The sequence below is a fragment of the Zootoca vivipara genome, chromosome Z2 (genome assembly GCF_965207765.1).
Source record: "Zootoca vivipara chromosome Z2, rZooViv2.hap1.1, whole genome shotgun sequence".
Taxonomy (NCBI): Eukaryota; Metazoa; Chordata; class Lepidosauria; order Squamata; family Lacertidae; genus Zootoca; species Zootoca vivipara.
This window is the reverse complement of record NC_142585.1, coordinates 20,507,505-20,525,932: the sequence shown is the minus strand read 5'-3', so window position 1 is coordinate 20,525,932 and position 18,428 is coordinate 20,507,505. Positions and strand designations below refer to the sequence as shown.

Sequence of the window (18,428 nt, the reverse complement as noted above, 5' to 3'; positions counted from 1 at the left end):
GAAAGGCTCTCTAGTCACCTGTGAATGAACAAATCTTCCTCCTGCAGGGACTTCCAGATCTGAAATGCCCACCTCTTCTTGTTCTATCTGTATATATGGCAAAATGACAAAAAGACAGTGTTCCCATTCAATATTATGTAAAGGCTTTTAACAGTGTTTTTCTTTCCAGATATAAGAACTTTGTTTTTCCCTGATGAAAGCCACATAAAGTTTGCAGAGCTCAAGACCCTTCAAATACAAGGTGTTTACTCCTATTTATATCTTGTGTCACATACATTTTTCCCCTCCTCTGGAACATAACTTTGCATATATATTTTATTTTTAAAAAGCATGTGTGTTTTCCTGCATATGCATATGATTTCTGTCTGTTACCCTTGAATGATTCTAACTTGTAGCCACTTGAATTTAAAGCTTTGGTGTAGCTGACCTGGCAATCAGTTAAGATGTGAATGGAAAGAAACACTTCTTATACACAATAATTATTAACTTACTGAGGGTTTTTGTTTTTGTTTAAGCATAGCTGTGTTTGTGCATCTGAGAAATTTCAAAACCCACAGGTGGGCAATAACTTTATATTGACCGACCAACTAGAATATCCCAAAATACTGAACAAGTTCCTCCAGAGCCTCTTAGCTGGCTGGAGGTTAAGCAAAGCAACAGGAGGGATATGAAGCTGGTATTGTTGAAGCTACAATATATATACAGTGGTGCCTCGCAGGACGAATTTAATTTGTTCCGCAAGTCAATTCGTTTTGCGAAAAATTCATCTTGCGAATCGTGGTTTCCCATAGGAATGCATTGAAATTTCTTTTTTTGCCCATAGGAACACATTAACTAAATTTCAATGCATTCCTATGGGAAACCGCGATCCGCAAGATGAATTTTTCGCAAATCTTGCGAAAAATTCGTCTTGCAGGGCATTTGTCTTGCGAGCTACCACTGTATATGAATTCATAGTCTTAAGGTGGAGTGTAATAGGAGCTAGACTTACTTGGACCAGGCTTTTCTAGGTGCTGTGCATGTACCTAAAAATTTGGTGATGGCAGCTAGCTTAAGTATCCAGGTGGCCATGTCTATATTGCTCTGTTAATGCCATGGACTGACTTAGGTAGGTGCACACATATGGAGGGCACAAGTAGCCAGCAAGTGGTGCAAGCAATGGAAGGTTGCAGCACTCCTAATGAGGAGCAGGAGGCCCCATAGATCCAGCTGTGATGCAGCCATCATAAGCTGTCTTATATCAAGTCAGGCATTGACTCATCTAGCGCAGCATACCGTATGTTGACTGGCAGTGGCTTTCCAAGGTTTCAGACTGGAGTCTTTCCAAGCCCTACTGAGACATGGAGACTGACCCATGCATCAAAAACAGATGCTTTTCCTTTGAGCTAAGATTCTTCTGAATGTAGAAAGCTGCCTTATACCACTAGTTCATCTAGCTCAGTGTTGTCTACTCTGTGCCCTACTGAGAGCCGTTCAGGATTTTAGACCTGAATATTTCCTAGCATCTCTTTATAGATGCCAGGGATAGCATCGGGGGCTTTTAAAAAGGATGTGCTGTGCCACTGAGGCACAGCTTCTAAAAAGCATGGCTCCGTTTACCCTCTATTCAACAACTTATGTGGGAATTGAACACAGGACCTTTTGAACCGAAAGGGAGAATTGTGGCACTGACTAGGCCAGTAAGCCAGATACCTAGTCATCTGCCTCCGAAAGCGCATTAAAATCTCTCTGTGTGTATGCTGCGGTGTGCTCTAGAACAGCATTCTCCATGCATTTCGATCTTGATTTATGTCCACTTGCTGAGCATATTGACAGCCACTGATTTGGAGGCAGATGTTTAAGTCAAGAAGTGGAACAGCTGATGTAGAAATTACTTGTGTGCCGTGGGTCTTCAAACATCATGCAGTGTTGAGCACACTAAGATCCCTAATCCAAGCTCAGAATTGCTCCCAGCACTGAATTGGAGAAACCCACTTAGTGCTATAGTTCTATCCGTGAAGTGTTAGCAGCCACAGAACTTCAGAGTGGAATGAATGCACATACAGTTTGCAAGACCTAATGGTGGGTTCATGGTTTGAAGCCAAGCACCCCCCTCTTTTTTTTTTGTCAGGAAGCACACTTTGGGATCATGAATCCTTTGACTCGATGTTGACAGCGCATATAGCACTATTACTTGTGAATGCCACCTTTCCTTCTGACCCATGAGATTTGCACTATAAAGAAACTGAGAATAAATCTATTGTTTAGGTTCCAGATGTGTCCACGTAGCATCTGGGCAAAGTCATCTGTGCACCTGTAACCTCAAAATTTTCTGCATGTTCCAGCATAAATGCTTTAAGTAATACCACAACCTATTTCCTAACAACTTCAAAGGAAGCACGACCATGCTCAGACTGAAAACATGAATTGTTTATAATTCTTAAGTATTGTGTATATTAAATGCAATAAGCAATGGGTGGATTTGGGTAGAATATTATGTGTAACCATAGCCAAGGGACATATCTCATGTGTGCACTGTGCAGGAATTGTCAAACATGCACAATGTATGCTTTCAGCTTAAGTCTAGCATTTGGTTGATTTCTTTTTAGTATTTCTATCATCTTATAATTTCCTCCAGAGAAAAGAGAAGAGCAATTTGTACCTTTATGAGGGGGGAGAAATTGCTAATTGAAACTATGTAATAAAAGGGTAATTTGAGGGGGGGATGACACTATTCGTTTTGGGGTTTGTTCATTTATATATAAAAAACTATTTTAAACCGATTATTTTTAAAATTACTTTTGTATTTTAAAAGGCTGTAAAGTTATGTTGTGTGTCAGCACATTCCACCTTCCCTACACATTTCATTTCTGATTTTGTTTTTATTTGCATGAATAGTTAAATCTTTGTAAAAATGAGGCTGCAATTAATTGAAACAATTCCAACTGATGTTTTAATGCTTCTGTTTATGTTTTAATAAGTTCCACTGTACACCACTTTCTGCCACCCCCCCTACAGTTAGGGGATGGGCGACTAATGTGCCCCCCATAGGGTTCTCTGTGAAAACAGCCACAGTGCTAATGAAGAGGAGATGTCTAATCAAGCTTTTATTAGAGGTTTGTTATGCTAGATTTATAAACAAATGTGGATATAATTTATTTATGGTCCACTGACCACAGATTTGCCTCCTCCACCTCCTCCTCTTCCTCCTCCTCCTCCACCTCATTTTTCTTCCTATACTGCCCTTCATCTGAGGATCACAGGGCGGTTTACAATATAAAACCACAAAAATACATACCATAATGCCAAACGAAAACAATACTCCACACACAAGGTTTAAAAAGCCATAGATTGTTTAATTAACCAAAGACCTGGCAGAAGAGGAACATTTTTGCCTGGCGACTTCAGATAAACAACAAAGATGCCAGGCGGGCGTCCCTGGAGAGAACATTCCATAAACAGGGGGCCACCGCAGAAAAGGCTGTTGGTAGTTTATTTATTGATTACTGCACCCATATTCTGACTTTCCTTTGTGGACCTCAAGGTGGTATACATAGCTCCCTCATGTCCTCATGGGGGCTTAGGCTGAGAGAGTGTCTTGGCGTCACTGAGAATGCTTCATGACTGAGCCCTGGAAGCACCAGAGCCCTGGTGCTGCCCTGACCTTTTGGACCTCATATTCCATCATTCCCTGTCGTATCTTGAAGGCACCAGGCTGGTGGAAACTGCACTGCACTGTACTGATGCTCAGTGTGGTGATGACCGCCACCTAGTATGGCTTTAAAAGGGAATTAGACAAATTCATGGGAATAAATCTGCCAATGGCTGCTAGCCATGATAGCTATATACTACCTCTATAATCACTGCCAGCATGCTCCTGAATTCCAGTCGCTGGGTAACAGAAGTGGGCAACTGCTGCAGCTTGTGTCCTCTTTGCAGGCTTCCCTTATTGATCTGAAACAGAATCATAGAATGAAGGACCAGATGGGGCTTCAGGCTGATCATTTAAGATGTTTTCTCACAAACAGAAGAACCAAAGGGTTTGCAGCCTTGCTTCAGATCCTCCAACTGGCTTGACCAATTAGGTACATTCATGGGACTGGCATATCCATGGAAGAGCTTTTGTACAGCTCAGCTTTTCCCAATTTGGTGCTCTCCAGATATTTGGGGCGAGGGCTCTCACCAGCCCCAGCCAATAGACTGATATGATGGGACTTGTACAACATCTGGAAAGTTGCAGGTTCTCCACCCCCAATTTATTTATTGAAACCAGCTGGTTATATTTTTGCCCTGAAGGTCGGCAGTGATAGTCCTGCCATAAGGCAGACTAAGGCAACTGCTTAAGGCATCTGACTTCGGGTGTTGTAAAAGGTAGCAAGTTCTTAGTTACTTGGTTTATAAATTTATTGTATTTTAACTGCCAGGGAGTGGGAGGGCTGCTAGTGGAAGTTTCTGCCTGATGTGCCCAAATAATCTGGTTGGCCTAAAGTACAAAACACCTTTGACGTTGGGAGAGAAGACTTCCCAGACAGAATGTGGTAGACCTCCCTTTCCCTTTATCCCTCCAGATTGGAGCCGGAGCCAATGAAAAGTGGAACCAACAAATACTACTTTTGTTCCCCATCTTCCTCCCTGCTGAGTTCCACAAGGGCAACACAAAGACCAAGGAGACCAAGGAAGTTGGCAGGCAGATGGGTGCCAGCAGAGGGCAGACTGAGGCTCGTGGCATTTGCCCCACTGCAGAAGCCTCCACTGGGTGCCTAATGTGATTGATGGGAATTGTAATCCAAAACATCTGGAGGCAGAAATCTGGGGAAGGCTGGGCTCTGCCCCAAAGGCTACTTTGAAAGACAGTGGACTTTGTTTGCCCCCCCTCACATCAACACAGTCACACCAACAGAGTCCCTCCCCCATTTGTAAATTTATTCTTAATGTGAGGATTACCTGAGTGTTTGTTTTCTCCAAAAGCCATAATGTAATCTCAAACCTAATACTCTGACAACCGTGCACTAATTAAAACTACAATTATATATATATATATATACACACACACATATATATTGCTCAAACAAAACGACTTCATAAACATTACCACAAACTGTTTACCCTCCCCACCAAAAGGAAAATAGGAAGGAAAGGGGGAGAAAACAATTTATGCTCACTAATACAATTTCCCATTAAAGCTGCTGCCAGGTAAATTAAAAAAAACCCCTCTTGAAATAGTAAGTAAGTGGGAAATTAATTCAACAGTTTAATCTAGAGCTAATAACAGTTGCAAGCTCTGAAAGAGATTGCTACAGCAGGGAGTTAATTAACAGCTTATTCCCTATTTGATAAAAGTAATCCACTCTAATTCCAGTGTAATTTACCTCAATGTAATATAAAATCACAAGCTGCTTCTGGTGCCGGTAATAATTAGCCCTATCCTATGGCCATGTTGACAATGAAAGTCAGCAGTGGTATTATTATTATTATTATTATTATTATTATTATTATTATGGCGACTAAATACCTACATTTGAAGATTCTCTTTGAAATCTTCTAAATGTGTTGCCCTCAGTGTCTTTGTCTAATTATGGCAGCCTTCCCTACCTAACCAGGTGCTCTCCAGATGTTGCTGGACTACAACTCCCATCATCCCTGACCATTGGCCATGCTGCTGAAGCTGATGGGAGTCGGAGGTCCAAAGACCTCTGGAGGGCAGCATGTTGGGGGGAAGGTCCTGCATCCTTGTTTGCGCCATCTCTACTTAACACCTGGAGACTGAGCAAAAAGAAAACATGCTATAAGGAAGTGCAATCCTGCAACTGGTTGTTTAATAGCTTAGAACCAGAGTCCCATTCAAGTGACTCAAAGAAGCCCTGTAGGGACATAGGAAGCTGTCTGACCTGGAGATGCCAGAAATTGAAATTGGAACCTTCTGCATACATAGCATGTGCTCTGCCACTGAGCTATGGCCCTGCGCTTGATCAGCTGTGCTCCCCGCCACCACGCTGCATTTAGGCATTCCTTGTATTAGTACACATTGTATGAGTGCCCACAGGGGCCTTTGTTCTTAGGGAAGCTTCTATGTGAAGTGGAATACTACAAAATCAGGGTTCCAAGTCATGTGGAAGCATTTGTGCAACAGCTGCATGTGTGAAGGCCCCCTTCCTGCACATTTTCATGCTTTACCCATGGACACCACAGGGTGGGGCTAATCAAAGCACACACTGTTTGGGAACAGGGCTAGAGGGCATGCATTGCTCTCAAGTCTTGAACTCTTGTTGCTTTCAGTGAACGAGGCTTGGGATAAGCTAAGACCAGGGGTAGCCAATTTGGTGCTCTCCAGATGTTGTGGGTGGGAGCTGATGGCAGTTGCAGTGTGCAGGATCTGGGGGCTATACCTTACTTCTTAAGGCCAGCACCAGAGCTGTTCTCTTTCTATCTGACCACCATTAGAGGGTTTTTTAGGCCTTTTCCATGGCAGTGCCTGGATTGTGGAAGTTGATGCTCTAGGATACCCCCACCCCAGATTAACAGCTAAAGTTGTCTTTTTCTGCAGGCTTTTAATCTCAGATGGTTGCTGTGCTTTTTAAATGCCTTCCCGTGAATGATCAATGCTGCTTTCGGTGTTTTATCATAACGATGGTTTTCATGTGACATTTTTATTGGTTGCTTTAATCAGTTAGCCATTTTGTGTATGTTGTATGGAAAAGTAGGATATAAATATAGTGAAATAAACAAAATTATGTTTAAAAAGTGCTTATTTTGCATAATTTATTCTGGTATATATTTATATAGCCTCCCTTTCTTATGCTTTGGAATTCATAGCAATATACACAGGGAATTCCAGATAGTCTCTCATCCAAACACTGACCTGACCTGGAACTGTTTAGCTTCAAGCACACTTGTTGCATGAAGGGCCACGTGGCCTGGAACCCTGTAGAAGACCAAGGAGCTATATGGAGCACTGACTTAACAACTGGCAATCCTGCTCCCTCCTGCCCTGGAAATGGGGGAGCTGGATGTTTTAAAGCTGGGTTAGGGAACCCTTTTGGCCTGGCTGGCATTTTATCCTCACTCCATGGGCTAACTGATATCCTAATCATGCCAGGTAACTGACAGGTGGTTTGTTCAAGCCATCTGCCCTTCACTGAGAAGTAAAGAGAGAAGTCCTGCTTTCTGCAGAGTTCAGGTATGTGAGCAGTTGATCTAGCCAATATCTACCGTCACAACTTGACATCACATATGACATCAGGTGTGGGGCAGGTGGATGTGATTTGAGGGAAATGGCCTCATGGACCAAATGAGAATTGGCACGCCAAATTTGCCCTGTGGGTCAGAGGTTCTCTACCTTTGTTCTGAAGGAATTTCAAGGGAGGAAGTGCAAGTGGGATGAACTTTTTCTTCTCACACTACTTCTGATGCAGTGAGGCTTCAGGCCAATGTTCTCTCCATATGTTGCCTAGAAAGTTTCAGGAATGATGAGAGTTGTAGTCCATCAATGTCTGGAGGACTCCAGATCCCCACTCCAGGTTAGAACTTACTGAGCATCTCAGTAACTTAGAATATGGATTTAGATATCAGTTTGTGTGCCCATAGACACTCCATTCCTTCTCCGTGTGTCATTGCTGAATAATATTCAGTGGGCACCCACTGTGACCAGGGCCTTTTCTATGAGGGCACCAACTTTGTGGAATGCCTTATCTAGACAAGTGTCATTAGACCTTAACACTATGTTATTTTAAGGACTTCACTCTTTCAAAAAGCCTTTGGTTGCCTGGGTTCAACTTTTAGATTTTAACCTGATTGATTGATTGTTTCATGATGTTTCCATTGTTTTTTTACTTGTGACCTGCAAAGTGATCAAAGTGAATCAAGTATAAAAGCTAGAATAAAATTTAAAATGAAAAAAACTATAATATATATAAAAAGGCAAATTTAACTGCAGATAAATCTATCAGCTTCAGTTCTCCAAGTCTCTTCATTGTTCCAGTGTTTAATTTAGTTGTGCAAATTTCCGCAATGATTTGGATCTTTTAAAAAATCTAACAAAGATTTTAATTAAATATACATCTTTGCAAAGTAGTTCCCCCCATATATTGCATTACTGTACGTTATTTTCAGCAATATATGCATTTTTAATGCACACTTTACCATAACACACACACTTTTTTTTACAAGTTGCTTAGCTGGAGAACTGCATTGCAAAATTCAGAGAAGTGTGAATTTCTTAAGGACGACTGTGTTTCAGTTCACATACTGTTTTTAAAAGTTCAGATGTTCTAGGTTTGCCTTTAAACATGAACTAAACCAGTTTTATTCCCCATCCCTAGATCTAACTCATCCCACTCTACTAAAAGTTAGGAAAACAGACTTTGAATATCTGTAGTTGCTCAGAAAGAACACATATAGGAACACAGGAAACTGCCTCCTACTAAGTTAGCCTTTCGGTCCATTAGCTCAACATTGTCTACACTGGCAATAGCTCTCTAGTGTTTTGGGAGTTTTCCATCCCTACATGGAGATGCCAGGGATTGAACCTGGGACCTTCTCCACGCAAGCCATGTGCTCTACCACTTAGCAGCAGTTCTTTCTTATAGGTACTGTGTGAAGCCTCTGTCACACATCTCAGGTTTGAAATAAGCCAAGCAAGTGGTATATTAGCGAGCCTGATTTGTAGGGGGGCTTCCTCATTGTTCCATATATTATCTCCCCTGCCCCTGAGCTTTTGCGATAAGGCTCGGATAGATGCCAAAAAAAAGAGATCTGCAGTCTGTGGTAAGTAATATTTTTAATCCCCCCATCACTGATCCGTTTGGAGTTGTTCAACAAATGTAAGTAGGCTTTGCTTTTGTTCCGGCTGACTTTTGTTCAATTCTATTAGCATCAGACTTCCTTTAATGTATCCAAAGTACTCCCCGGCGCTTCCTATTACAGATATCTATCAATTAGACTTGACTACATTGTAATCTCTTTACCACCTTCCTCTTACCCTCTCTGAGGCCACTGACCATGCAGGAAATGATAATATTTAAGATAAGTGGGTTTAGTGTGAACATGGGCACCACTGAAGAACTTAATCATAATTTGAAAAGGCTGTTTTGCATAATATATCACACTGAGAGTAGAAATAAGTGGTGCATGACATTACTCTATCCAATTAGATGTTAACAAGGGTTAAATTGTGTGTGTGTGTGTGTGTGTGTGTGTGTGTGTGTGTGTGTGTATGTATGTATATATGTATGTATAGAGATAGATAGTTGATAGATAGCTAGATAGATAGTATACACATAGAGAGAGTTATTGTTTTAAATATTTTAAGTACACCATTGCTCTTCTGGAGTAGGTTCCTTCTGATTCTCTAATGGAATTTATTTTAATTGTCAGAAAGCAAATAACTTGTTGGAATACTTTCTATCTAATACAGTGGTACCTCGGTTTAAGTACATAATTGGTTCCGGAAGTCTGTACTTAACCTGAAGCATACTTAACCTGAAGCGAACTTTCCCATTGAAAGTATTGGAAAGTGGATTAATCCATTCCAGACGGTCCGCGGAGTACTCAACCTGAAGCGTACTTAACCCAAAGTATGAGTGCCTTCACTGTGTATTTTTTCCACACCTGCTAAAATTGTTTAGTTTAGGGACGCCTACCCAGGCACAGTTTTATTTTGTATATTTGGTTTTCAAAATATGTTGATTTTATCTTTATTTTGATCATTTCATTATGTCTTAATTTGCTATTTCTAAATGAATATGTTATGCCACGTTGTGTAAACTGTTTTTTAATTAAGGATTAGGTTAATTAAGATAAAGATAACCTGGATAGCTATGTGCCAAGATAGGATGACTACTGTGTTGCAGAAAAAGAGAGAGAAAGTGTTTGCCAAAAAAAGGCAGAGGCTACCGATTCTCAGTTTGCACATGCTAATTCATATGTATAGGTAACTATTCCATTGTAAATAGGAGCAGAATATCTCTGTCCCCGAAGGAGCAGGTGTGTAGTCTGGGGGTGCTACTAGATCCGACTCTATCACTGGTGTCATTATAGGCTAGGGGTGCCTTTTACCAGCTTCAGATGGTAAGGCAGGTACAGACTTTCCTGAACTGGGTTAGCTTGACCACAGTACTCAAAGCATTGGTAGTTTCAAAGTTGGATTGCTGCAATGTGCTCCATGGAGGGGCTACTCTTGAGGTTGGTTCAGAGGCAGCGGCAGCAGTGACTAGGTTGCTTGTGGGAACAAACTCCTGCTAGCATATAGCACCTTGTTTGTGAGATTTGCAATGATTCCTAATCAGCTATCCAGCAAAGTTAAAGTCTTCATAGCGTATATGGCCTTATACAAGTCAGGGCCAGGTTACCTGAGACACCACCTTATAGGCCCAGTAGTTCAGTGTTCTGCAGAATACTTACTCCCTGAAAATATCAGACGCCTGCTGCACACTAACCTCTGGAGCAAGACTTCCGGTGTGGCTGCCGCTGTTCTGTATTCCTGATATGTCAAATGCCCACTATGTACCCTCCAGAAACAATTAGAGACATTTTTTTCTTTCAACAAGCTTTTACAGCTAAATGAAAAGGTATTTGCTATAGATGTTGATTTTGTCGTGTTTTTAAAATTGTACTTGGTGGTTCTTCACCGGTTTTTAAAATTAATTCTGCTTTTTTTTTATGCATATACCTACAAATTGCCTTGGGACATATATTTGGAAGGCAATTCACACATCTATAAAAAAGTAATAATCTCACTGTAGTGGCGGAAACTGTGTGTTGTTCAGTCTGCTGTCCTGGTGTTCACTGTTGATGGGCCAATTTCAAGGCTTCTACTTTCCCTTCTAATGATTTCTTATCTTTAAACCAGACTTGGACCAGACAGCCCTTCAAATAGACAGCTCCTACAAACAGAGCTGTATCATCTGTAAAGTAGGGCATATGGCTGCCATAATCATAACCCCCAAAGATTGATCTGGTTTTTAAGGGATGAAATACTAAGACTTTTCATTGAATGGGCAAGGTTCTTTTCAAATATTGGATGACAAGGGTCTTTCTTAACTAAAAAAAGGAAAAGGAAAAACAACTATGTTGCTTCAAGTGGCATTCCAGTCTACCCATGGAAATGTCTCTGGCCTCCCAAAAGGTCTTGAAATCCCTTCCCTCTAACTCCACCTGAGAGCCAACTAATAACTCCTCCTCCACCACCACATTTGTAGAGGACAAACGTTCCTGTAGAAGGCAGATATTTGGTCCAGCTTTATTGTTTAGATGGCTAGATTGCCTGTCTGTCTGTCTAAGCTCATTTACTTTACTTTACCTGGCAGAGGCCACAATGAACTGTCAAACTTATGTCCCATTACTCCTGAAGAATAAAGTGGATACTTACTTTTAATAGTCTGAAACTCCTCACTAACCTAATGGATGTTTGATATTCAGATTTATTTATTTTTTATTCAGTCTTTTTCAACCCAATGAGGTAAATTGAGACAATTAACTCACGCATTGTTTCCTGGGGGTAGGAGGAATGTGTCTAGATAAAAGTGCATGAAATTAAGTTGTCCATGTCTATTCCAGTAGAATCGCCTAACATCACTGTTAATAACAGTTACATTTCCCTACTACAAACAACTCTGTTCACCATAATGTGAACACCTTTAAAAGTTGCTGAAATCAGCTCCATAAAAGACTTGGGAGTCTGGGAGTAATTTACCCCCCCCCCCCAATAAATTTTCAATTAAATAATTGGCTTTCTGACTTAAAAAACCCCCACATAGATTAAAAGAAACTGCTAACTGCTTTCAAATGCACTGGCTGAGAAGACTTCTTCTAAACTAAACAATGGCTTTGATTGAAATACAATTTGGCAAGTCATTAGGCCCAAACTTGATGTTGAATAGCTTTTAACGTTTTAGAGAATAAACTTTGAAGTTGAATTAGCAAAGAGACGCATCTTCTGTCTGTTTTCAATAGATGACCCACATTATGAAATGCCTTTGTACTATGTGATATTCAAAAAATAAGAATGCAATCCAGTCGAATTGAAGCACTTTTATATCCTGTTGTTTTCAGTAGGGGAAAGAGTCACGCTTTGCTTAATTCTGCCTTTGGTGGGCATTTAAGAGGTGCTTCTCTTCAAGCATCAACCACAGGCCATGAAGTTTAGGGCCGGCTGCAATCTCAGTTTAGCTACATGGGGCCTTCCAGGCCCCAGAAGAGTCCAAATTCAATCCCTAGTTTCACCACCTGGGGCTGGGAAAGAGATCTGCCTGAAATCCTGACAAACTGTTGAAGGTCAATAGACACTACTGAACTAGATTGACCAATGATTTGTCTTGGATAAGGCAGTTTCCTATGTTGCTTCCTATGTTGTCTCTCTGGTCCCAATCTGTAGTCTGATTGCCTGAAAATGGGCCAATTTATAACCAGTTTTATGTGAACCTCAGTTCCCATTGATCCTCATCAAGCTGAGCTGAAAAGAAGCAGTACCATCTCTGGTTGCATTTGGGTGGCAGTGTAGAGATGGCACTGATAACGCCTTCTGTCTGATTGTTGCCTTGATGGTTCAGGGAATAAGGCACCTTCCAAACAAACTGACCCGTCAAAACGTATGGGTGGGTCATGGAATTTGAAGTATTCTACAACAATTCAGTTCATTTCCAGTTAAACAGGTGCATGCAAGACCTCCCCTGGTTTCTGTAAGCAGCAGCCTAGCCTACCCCACTGTTTCCTTATTTCAAGGAACTATTCCTTAACTTTGAACCTAATTTATTTGTAAGATGTACCATAACTGCAAACCAGCAACAAAAAAGACACTATGCATTAATAAAGTACACTAAATGTTCTGACATTCACATCTGTTTTCACAATGTATTCCTGTTCTGGAGCTCTTAAAGCCCATATGCTAAACCTGGTTCCCCAAAACCAATAATAATAATAATAATAACAACAATAACAACAACAATAATATTTTACTGCAAGTATAACAAAAAGAAACATCAACTCACATTAACAATAAGAATAATCCTAATTTGAATATATAGTTATATAAGCAATTCTTATGTTCAAATAGATATGCAAATGGTATTGATGATTATATGATACACATTCTAATGTAGAAAGGGGAGTACAATCTTCAGACCATTATTGGATAATGGGTGCTTATACCATAAGGCTTGCTGGGCAATCACTTGTAAACACTATTGTACCCGTGATAACACAGTGCAATGTTACATGCAACACTAAGGAATATATTTTTATTTCTTACATTTATACTCCGCCTTTCCTTCTCAAAGCTCAAAAGTATTTAACTGAGCCTTTTGGGCATTATCACATCAACACATACTGTCAACTGCAAATTCACTTACTTTATGCAACCCCTACTGTTGTTGTTGTTGTTGTTGTTTGTTGTTTTAGGGCCCTTTAACACCAAGATGGATTATTCCTTAAAGTGTACGTGTACAGGTGGAAAGCAGATGTGAAGGCAAGCTTTAAAGTGTTTTTACACGGTGAATGATTGCACTTTATTTTCTCCAGCCTTGTATTACTTACGGTTATGTTAAAATAATGAATACTTTAAAATAACGAACTAAAATAATGAATAAAATATGATCTTTTTCCAGCTTGTTCCAAGGGTTTACTTATACTCCCAATGCATGCATCTTGTATATTCCTTAGACAGCTCAACTTCCTTACCTAGATGAACATTTTTCTTGCATCCCCTTAAGAGAGACATTGTTCACTCTTATACTGCTGCCCTGTTTCTCAGCTAAGCTCTTGAAGTGGCTGTTAAAAAACCTGAATGCACCAAATGTAAAATCCACAATTAAAACTAATTATTTAAAATGCAGCTGTCTAAAAACCACACACAAAAGACAGCAAATGGGAAAAAACACAAATAATGCTGGAGAGTTAGTGTGCTGTAGTGGTTAGCAGTGGGGGCCTGGACCATTGGGTCGAATGGGGCACTGCCCCACCAGCCTCAGCCTCGTCTCGGCTACCTTCCATATGCCTGCCTTCTTTCTTACATTCAGGCCAAGGGGTAGCACTGCTTCCTTTTAGCTTGTTAGCTTCCTTTTCCATAGTCTCATTGTCACCCTTGTAGAAATCTGCAAACAGGAAGATGGGGAGAAAACTAGTTGAGTCTGCCTGTCATTGGTTCTGACTCCAACCACTATTGGGCTCCCTGCCTCCTACCTTACCAGCTGCAATGGGCACCAGCCACCACTGGTGGTTAGAGTATCTCACTTGGACTGGGGAAACAAAGGCATAATCTTTTGTCAGCTATGAAGCTCCCAGAGTGACCTCGGGCCAGTTCCTATATTTAATCCTAACTACAGGATTGTTGTGAGGTTAAAATGGGAAGAGATGTGAAGTGCCTTGAGCTCTTTAGAGAATAGGTAGGTTACATGTGTACAGTCATACCTCGGTTTAAGTACACTTTGGTTTGAGTACTTGCAGTTTAAGTACTCCGCAGACCCATCTGGAACGGATTAATCCACTTTCAATTACTTTCATTGGGAAAGTTTGCTTCAGGTTAAGTACACATCAGGTTAAGTACGGACTTCCAGAACCAATTACACTCATACTTCAGGTTAAGTATGCTTCAGGTTGAGTACTCCACGGACTGTCTGGAACGGATTAATCCACTTTCCATTACTTTCAATGGGAAAGTTCGCTTCAGGTTAAGTACACTTCAGGTTAAGTACATAGCTGCCAAGTTTTCCCTTTTCTCGCGAGGAAGCCTATTCAGCATAAGGGAAAATCCCTTAAAAAAAGGGATAACTTGGCAGCTATGGGTAAAGTACAGACTTCCGGAACCAATTGTGTACTTAAACCGAGGTACCACTGTATAATATATATAGACTCTTTACTGGCAAATAATGGCTCGGGTGCTAATTGTGTAATATTAATTCAGATCTTTTAGTTTTTATGCTTAGGTGGCTCTGGATCTCGTATGCTACCTCAGCCCACAGCTGACTTGTCTGCCAGTCATTTATTTTTGTTTATTCCTGGCCAAGGTGAAAAGATTTCAACTCAGGGCTTGCCAACCTTTTTAGGCCTGTGAGCACATCTGAATGAGTGCTGTGAGCAACACCCTCTCCAGTTAGTTCTCTCACCTCCCCAGGCAGAGAGAAAGAGAGAGAACGTGCACTTTGCTTTTCCAAGAGATCTTGGTAAAAGTCAAATCTAATGGACTTATTCCAAGCCTTGCAAAGCACATAGCGCTGAAAGAGGAAGTGAAAAGAGAGTTTCTCTTCCTCCTCCAGGTCTTATGTACTTTTCCAGGGAGAAAAGGTTAACCTGACAGATTGTCCAAGTGTCCCTATTTTCCAGGGACAGTCCCGGATTCACAGAAGCCGTCCCAGTTTCTGATTTGATCCCAGAATGTCCCGCTTTTCCTCAGGACATCCCTATTTTCATCGGAAAAATGCTGGAGGGTTTATAGAATAGGATTTCCCCAGGGCTTTTTTTTTTTCCAGCCGGAACTCAGTTCTGGCACCTCTTTTTCTAGAAAAATAACACTGGACTTGCCCATTTTCATTGGAGAAATGTTGGAGGGTATGTAACCATCTTCACCACCTCATGACTAAGGGGGCAGTGAGTGAGTGTAAGTGTATGAGAGGGAGGGGAGAAGCCTTTTTGTAGGTGCCAGGGGAAAGTCTCAAGAGTGCCACTGCACCTATGAGGTCCATGTTGGCAGCCTCTGCTCTGACACTGACTTTGCATCCCGGATTCTCCAAGGCTCCTCTTTTACTGAGTTGGACCATTGGACCCTCCAGCTCAGCGTTTTTTGTTCTGCCAAGCGGCAGCTCTCCAGAATTCAGACAGGAGTCTTTTTTCTTTGTACCTGAAGATGATTGTTATCAGACCTGGGACCATCTACATTCAAAGCAGATACGTCTAGCACTGCATTACCTACACTGAATGCTTGTGGCTCTCTAGTGTTTCAAGCAATGGGCTCTCCCAGCCCTAACTGGAGATGCCAGGGACTTTCCACATGCAAAGCTCAGGTGCTCTACCCCTGAGCTCCAGCCCCTCCTCTATAAATATATTGTCACAACCACACCATGCATTAAAGCACATTTAAAGCACATGGCTTCTTTCAAGGAATCCTGGGACTTGCAGATTGTTTGTGGTGCTGGGAACTGTGACTCTGTGAGGGATAAACTACAGTTCCCATGATTCTTTTGGGAAAGCTGTTGTGTGGTGACCTCAGTCTCAGTTGCTGGGTCCTCAAAAGGGAGTCAGTCTGTTTTGAAACCAAAACTTTGCAACATTAAACTGTTTGAGCTCTGAAAATTTGCTAACTTTGAGAAGTTGGTGGTCTTTCTGGTCACCTATGGATTTGCATTTTTATTACACATGACAACATTATTATTGATGTGTGTTGAAGGCTTGTAATGTGACTTGCATGATCTTATGAAAATCAGGCCTTTTTGGGTGGTGCTCTGAAGATGAAACATGGACTATTTACTTTTTGCCTTAATGAATACTAATGTACCAGGGGACAAGCAAGACATCTTTGCCGTCTGTTCGCCTTGGCCAGAAAGAAACAAAAATAGATGAACGGAAGACAACAACCAGTCAGCTGTGGGCTAAGTGCAGTTGGAAGTTCTGACTAAAGCTAACTGATACCCAGACCCACAAACCTCTCTTGTCTCATTTTTGTTCTGACTAAATAAAATAGGAACAGACAGCAAATTGTCCTGTTTCCAGGATTCCTGGTGGGAGTTCTGCATAATAGATTCATTGTTTCTGCTTATGTTTACATTGCTTTTTAAAAATAATAATCTCATAATTAGTGATTGTTTTGTTCATTTGTATTGGGAGTTTTCTTCCAGGAAGGGGGAAAGAGCTCATTTCCTTGAAACAGAACTTTCTTTCTCTCTCTCTCCAGGCTTCAGACTGTGCTTTCTTGCCTATGCAAAAGCAAACTAATAAGCCACAAAATGTTCCAATAAAATGTAAACCATTGCTCACTCGCTTTGATAACACTGTGTGCTTACCTAAAACAGTAATTAGGTAGAGCAAGATGTTCTTCTGTTTGTATGTTTTTGTTTTTTCAAAAAAGGAAGATAAATTGGTTGTTTGCAACCGTTGGGACAAAATCCATCTCCTGTTATTCTTTTAGCTTTCCCTTACTGCCCAGCAATTTAGGCTATTTATTTCTAAAATGTGCAGCCTGCCTTTACATTATTCTGTGTTTTTACTATAAACTAGGGTATGTGCCCATGTTTAAAAGTGATTGAGTTATTAATAATAATAATAATAATAATAATTTTAGTTTTGCAAATATAAGCGAGGAGAAAAGAAACGTGGGCTGCATTAAAACATGGCTTTGATTGTGCTAGTTTTACTGGTTATAACTCTATAGCTTATGTCCCAATTTGTATTGTTCCTTTGACACTGTTTTACCTGTTGCATTATGGAACTGTTGCTTTTCAGTAAATATACCACCATGTCACACTGAATTTTAAATGGCAGGAAAGTACTCCATTCTTGGATACTGCCCCAAATTTAATCAAATGAAATTAAAGCACAAAACTCCTGTGATTTTTCAAGTTAAGAGTGTTGTATATTGCCCCCCCCCACCGCCCCCGAAATAACATAGAAAAGCATGCTAAATATCTGCTACATTCCATTAGATTTCCAGAAGCAGTTTTTACGTCGTGTGAAAGATAACATAATACGAAAAAACGAATAGGTAAGGAAATATTTCAAAAACCAAATAAAATGCTGCCTGATTGCAGCCATTGTTAGCTGACACTAAGAACAAAAATAGTCCACGTGAAACTAGCAATGACTGGCCATTCCCAAGACTTTCTCCCTCTGCTGACTTGGCATTTTTTTCTTAACTATTTGTTTCCTTTGGAATCAGCAACCATTTCTACCAGTCTTCTCTTCCTATAACCTTCTGGTGGCATTTCTGCCATTGGAATCAGTTGTGCAAAAATAATGTGTCATGCACTGGTTTGTAGAAGATCCTGGGGGGGGGGAGTGGTGTGAGTTAGGCTTGATAACCTTCTTTTGCATTCTGAGATTTTCTCAGAATAAACAAAAGATCCTATTGTGGTGGTTGGCAGCTGGAGGACTTTGAACTACAGCTAACCCATCCTTAGCCCACCACTTTCGCCTTCATCAGGGAAAGAAGCGTTTCAGCATTAGCTAACCGCAGGCCTTACTGAAGAAGAGAGGAGTTGCATACACACATTTTCTATTCCAATTTATTTGTTGCTCCTTATAGCAGAAAGAGTCTTGAAGCAACTTAAAATAGAGCCTATAAAGTCCAAAAATACAATAAATGGCAGATAGATAAGTTGAAATGCTAAAATGGACTTGGCATTAATTGGAGGTGTCTGAAACTCTGGCGAGCCACTGCCAGTCAGTGCTGACAGTACCAGCCTAGAGGTACCAATGGTTTGAGTCAATCTGTGGAAGCTTCCTATGTTCTTATAAAGACACTTGTGCAG

General features: G+C 40.8%; 1 protein-coding gene across 4 annotated transcripts in view; it reads left to right on the top strand.

Annotated features, from left to right (window-relative positions):
• Positions 1–18,428, top strand: part of DACH2 (dachshund family transcription factor 2) — a 303,182-nt gene that overhangs the window by 165,897 nt on the left and 118,857 nt on the right. For 2 of the 4 annotated variants that reach the window (XM_060270328.2, XM_035113841.3), the window contains exon 3: positions 170–241. The exons of the other annotated variants lie outside the window; for them this stretch is intronic. In XM_060270328.2, coding sequence (XP_060126311.1) covers positions 170–241 — 72 coding nt within the window. The remainder of the gene's footprint in view (positions 1–169; positions 242–18,428) is intronic. 4 annotated transcript variants of the gene reach the window in all.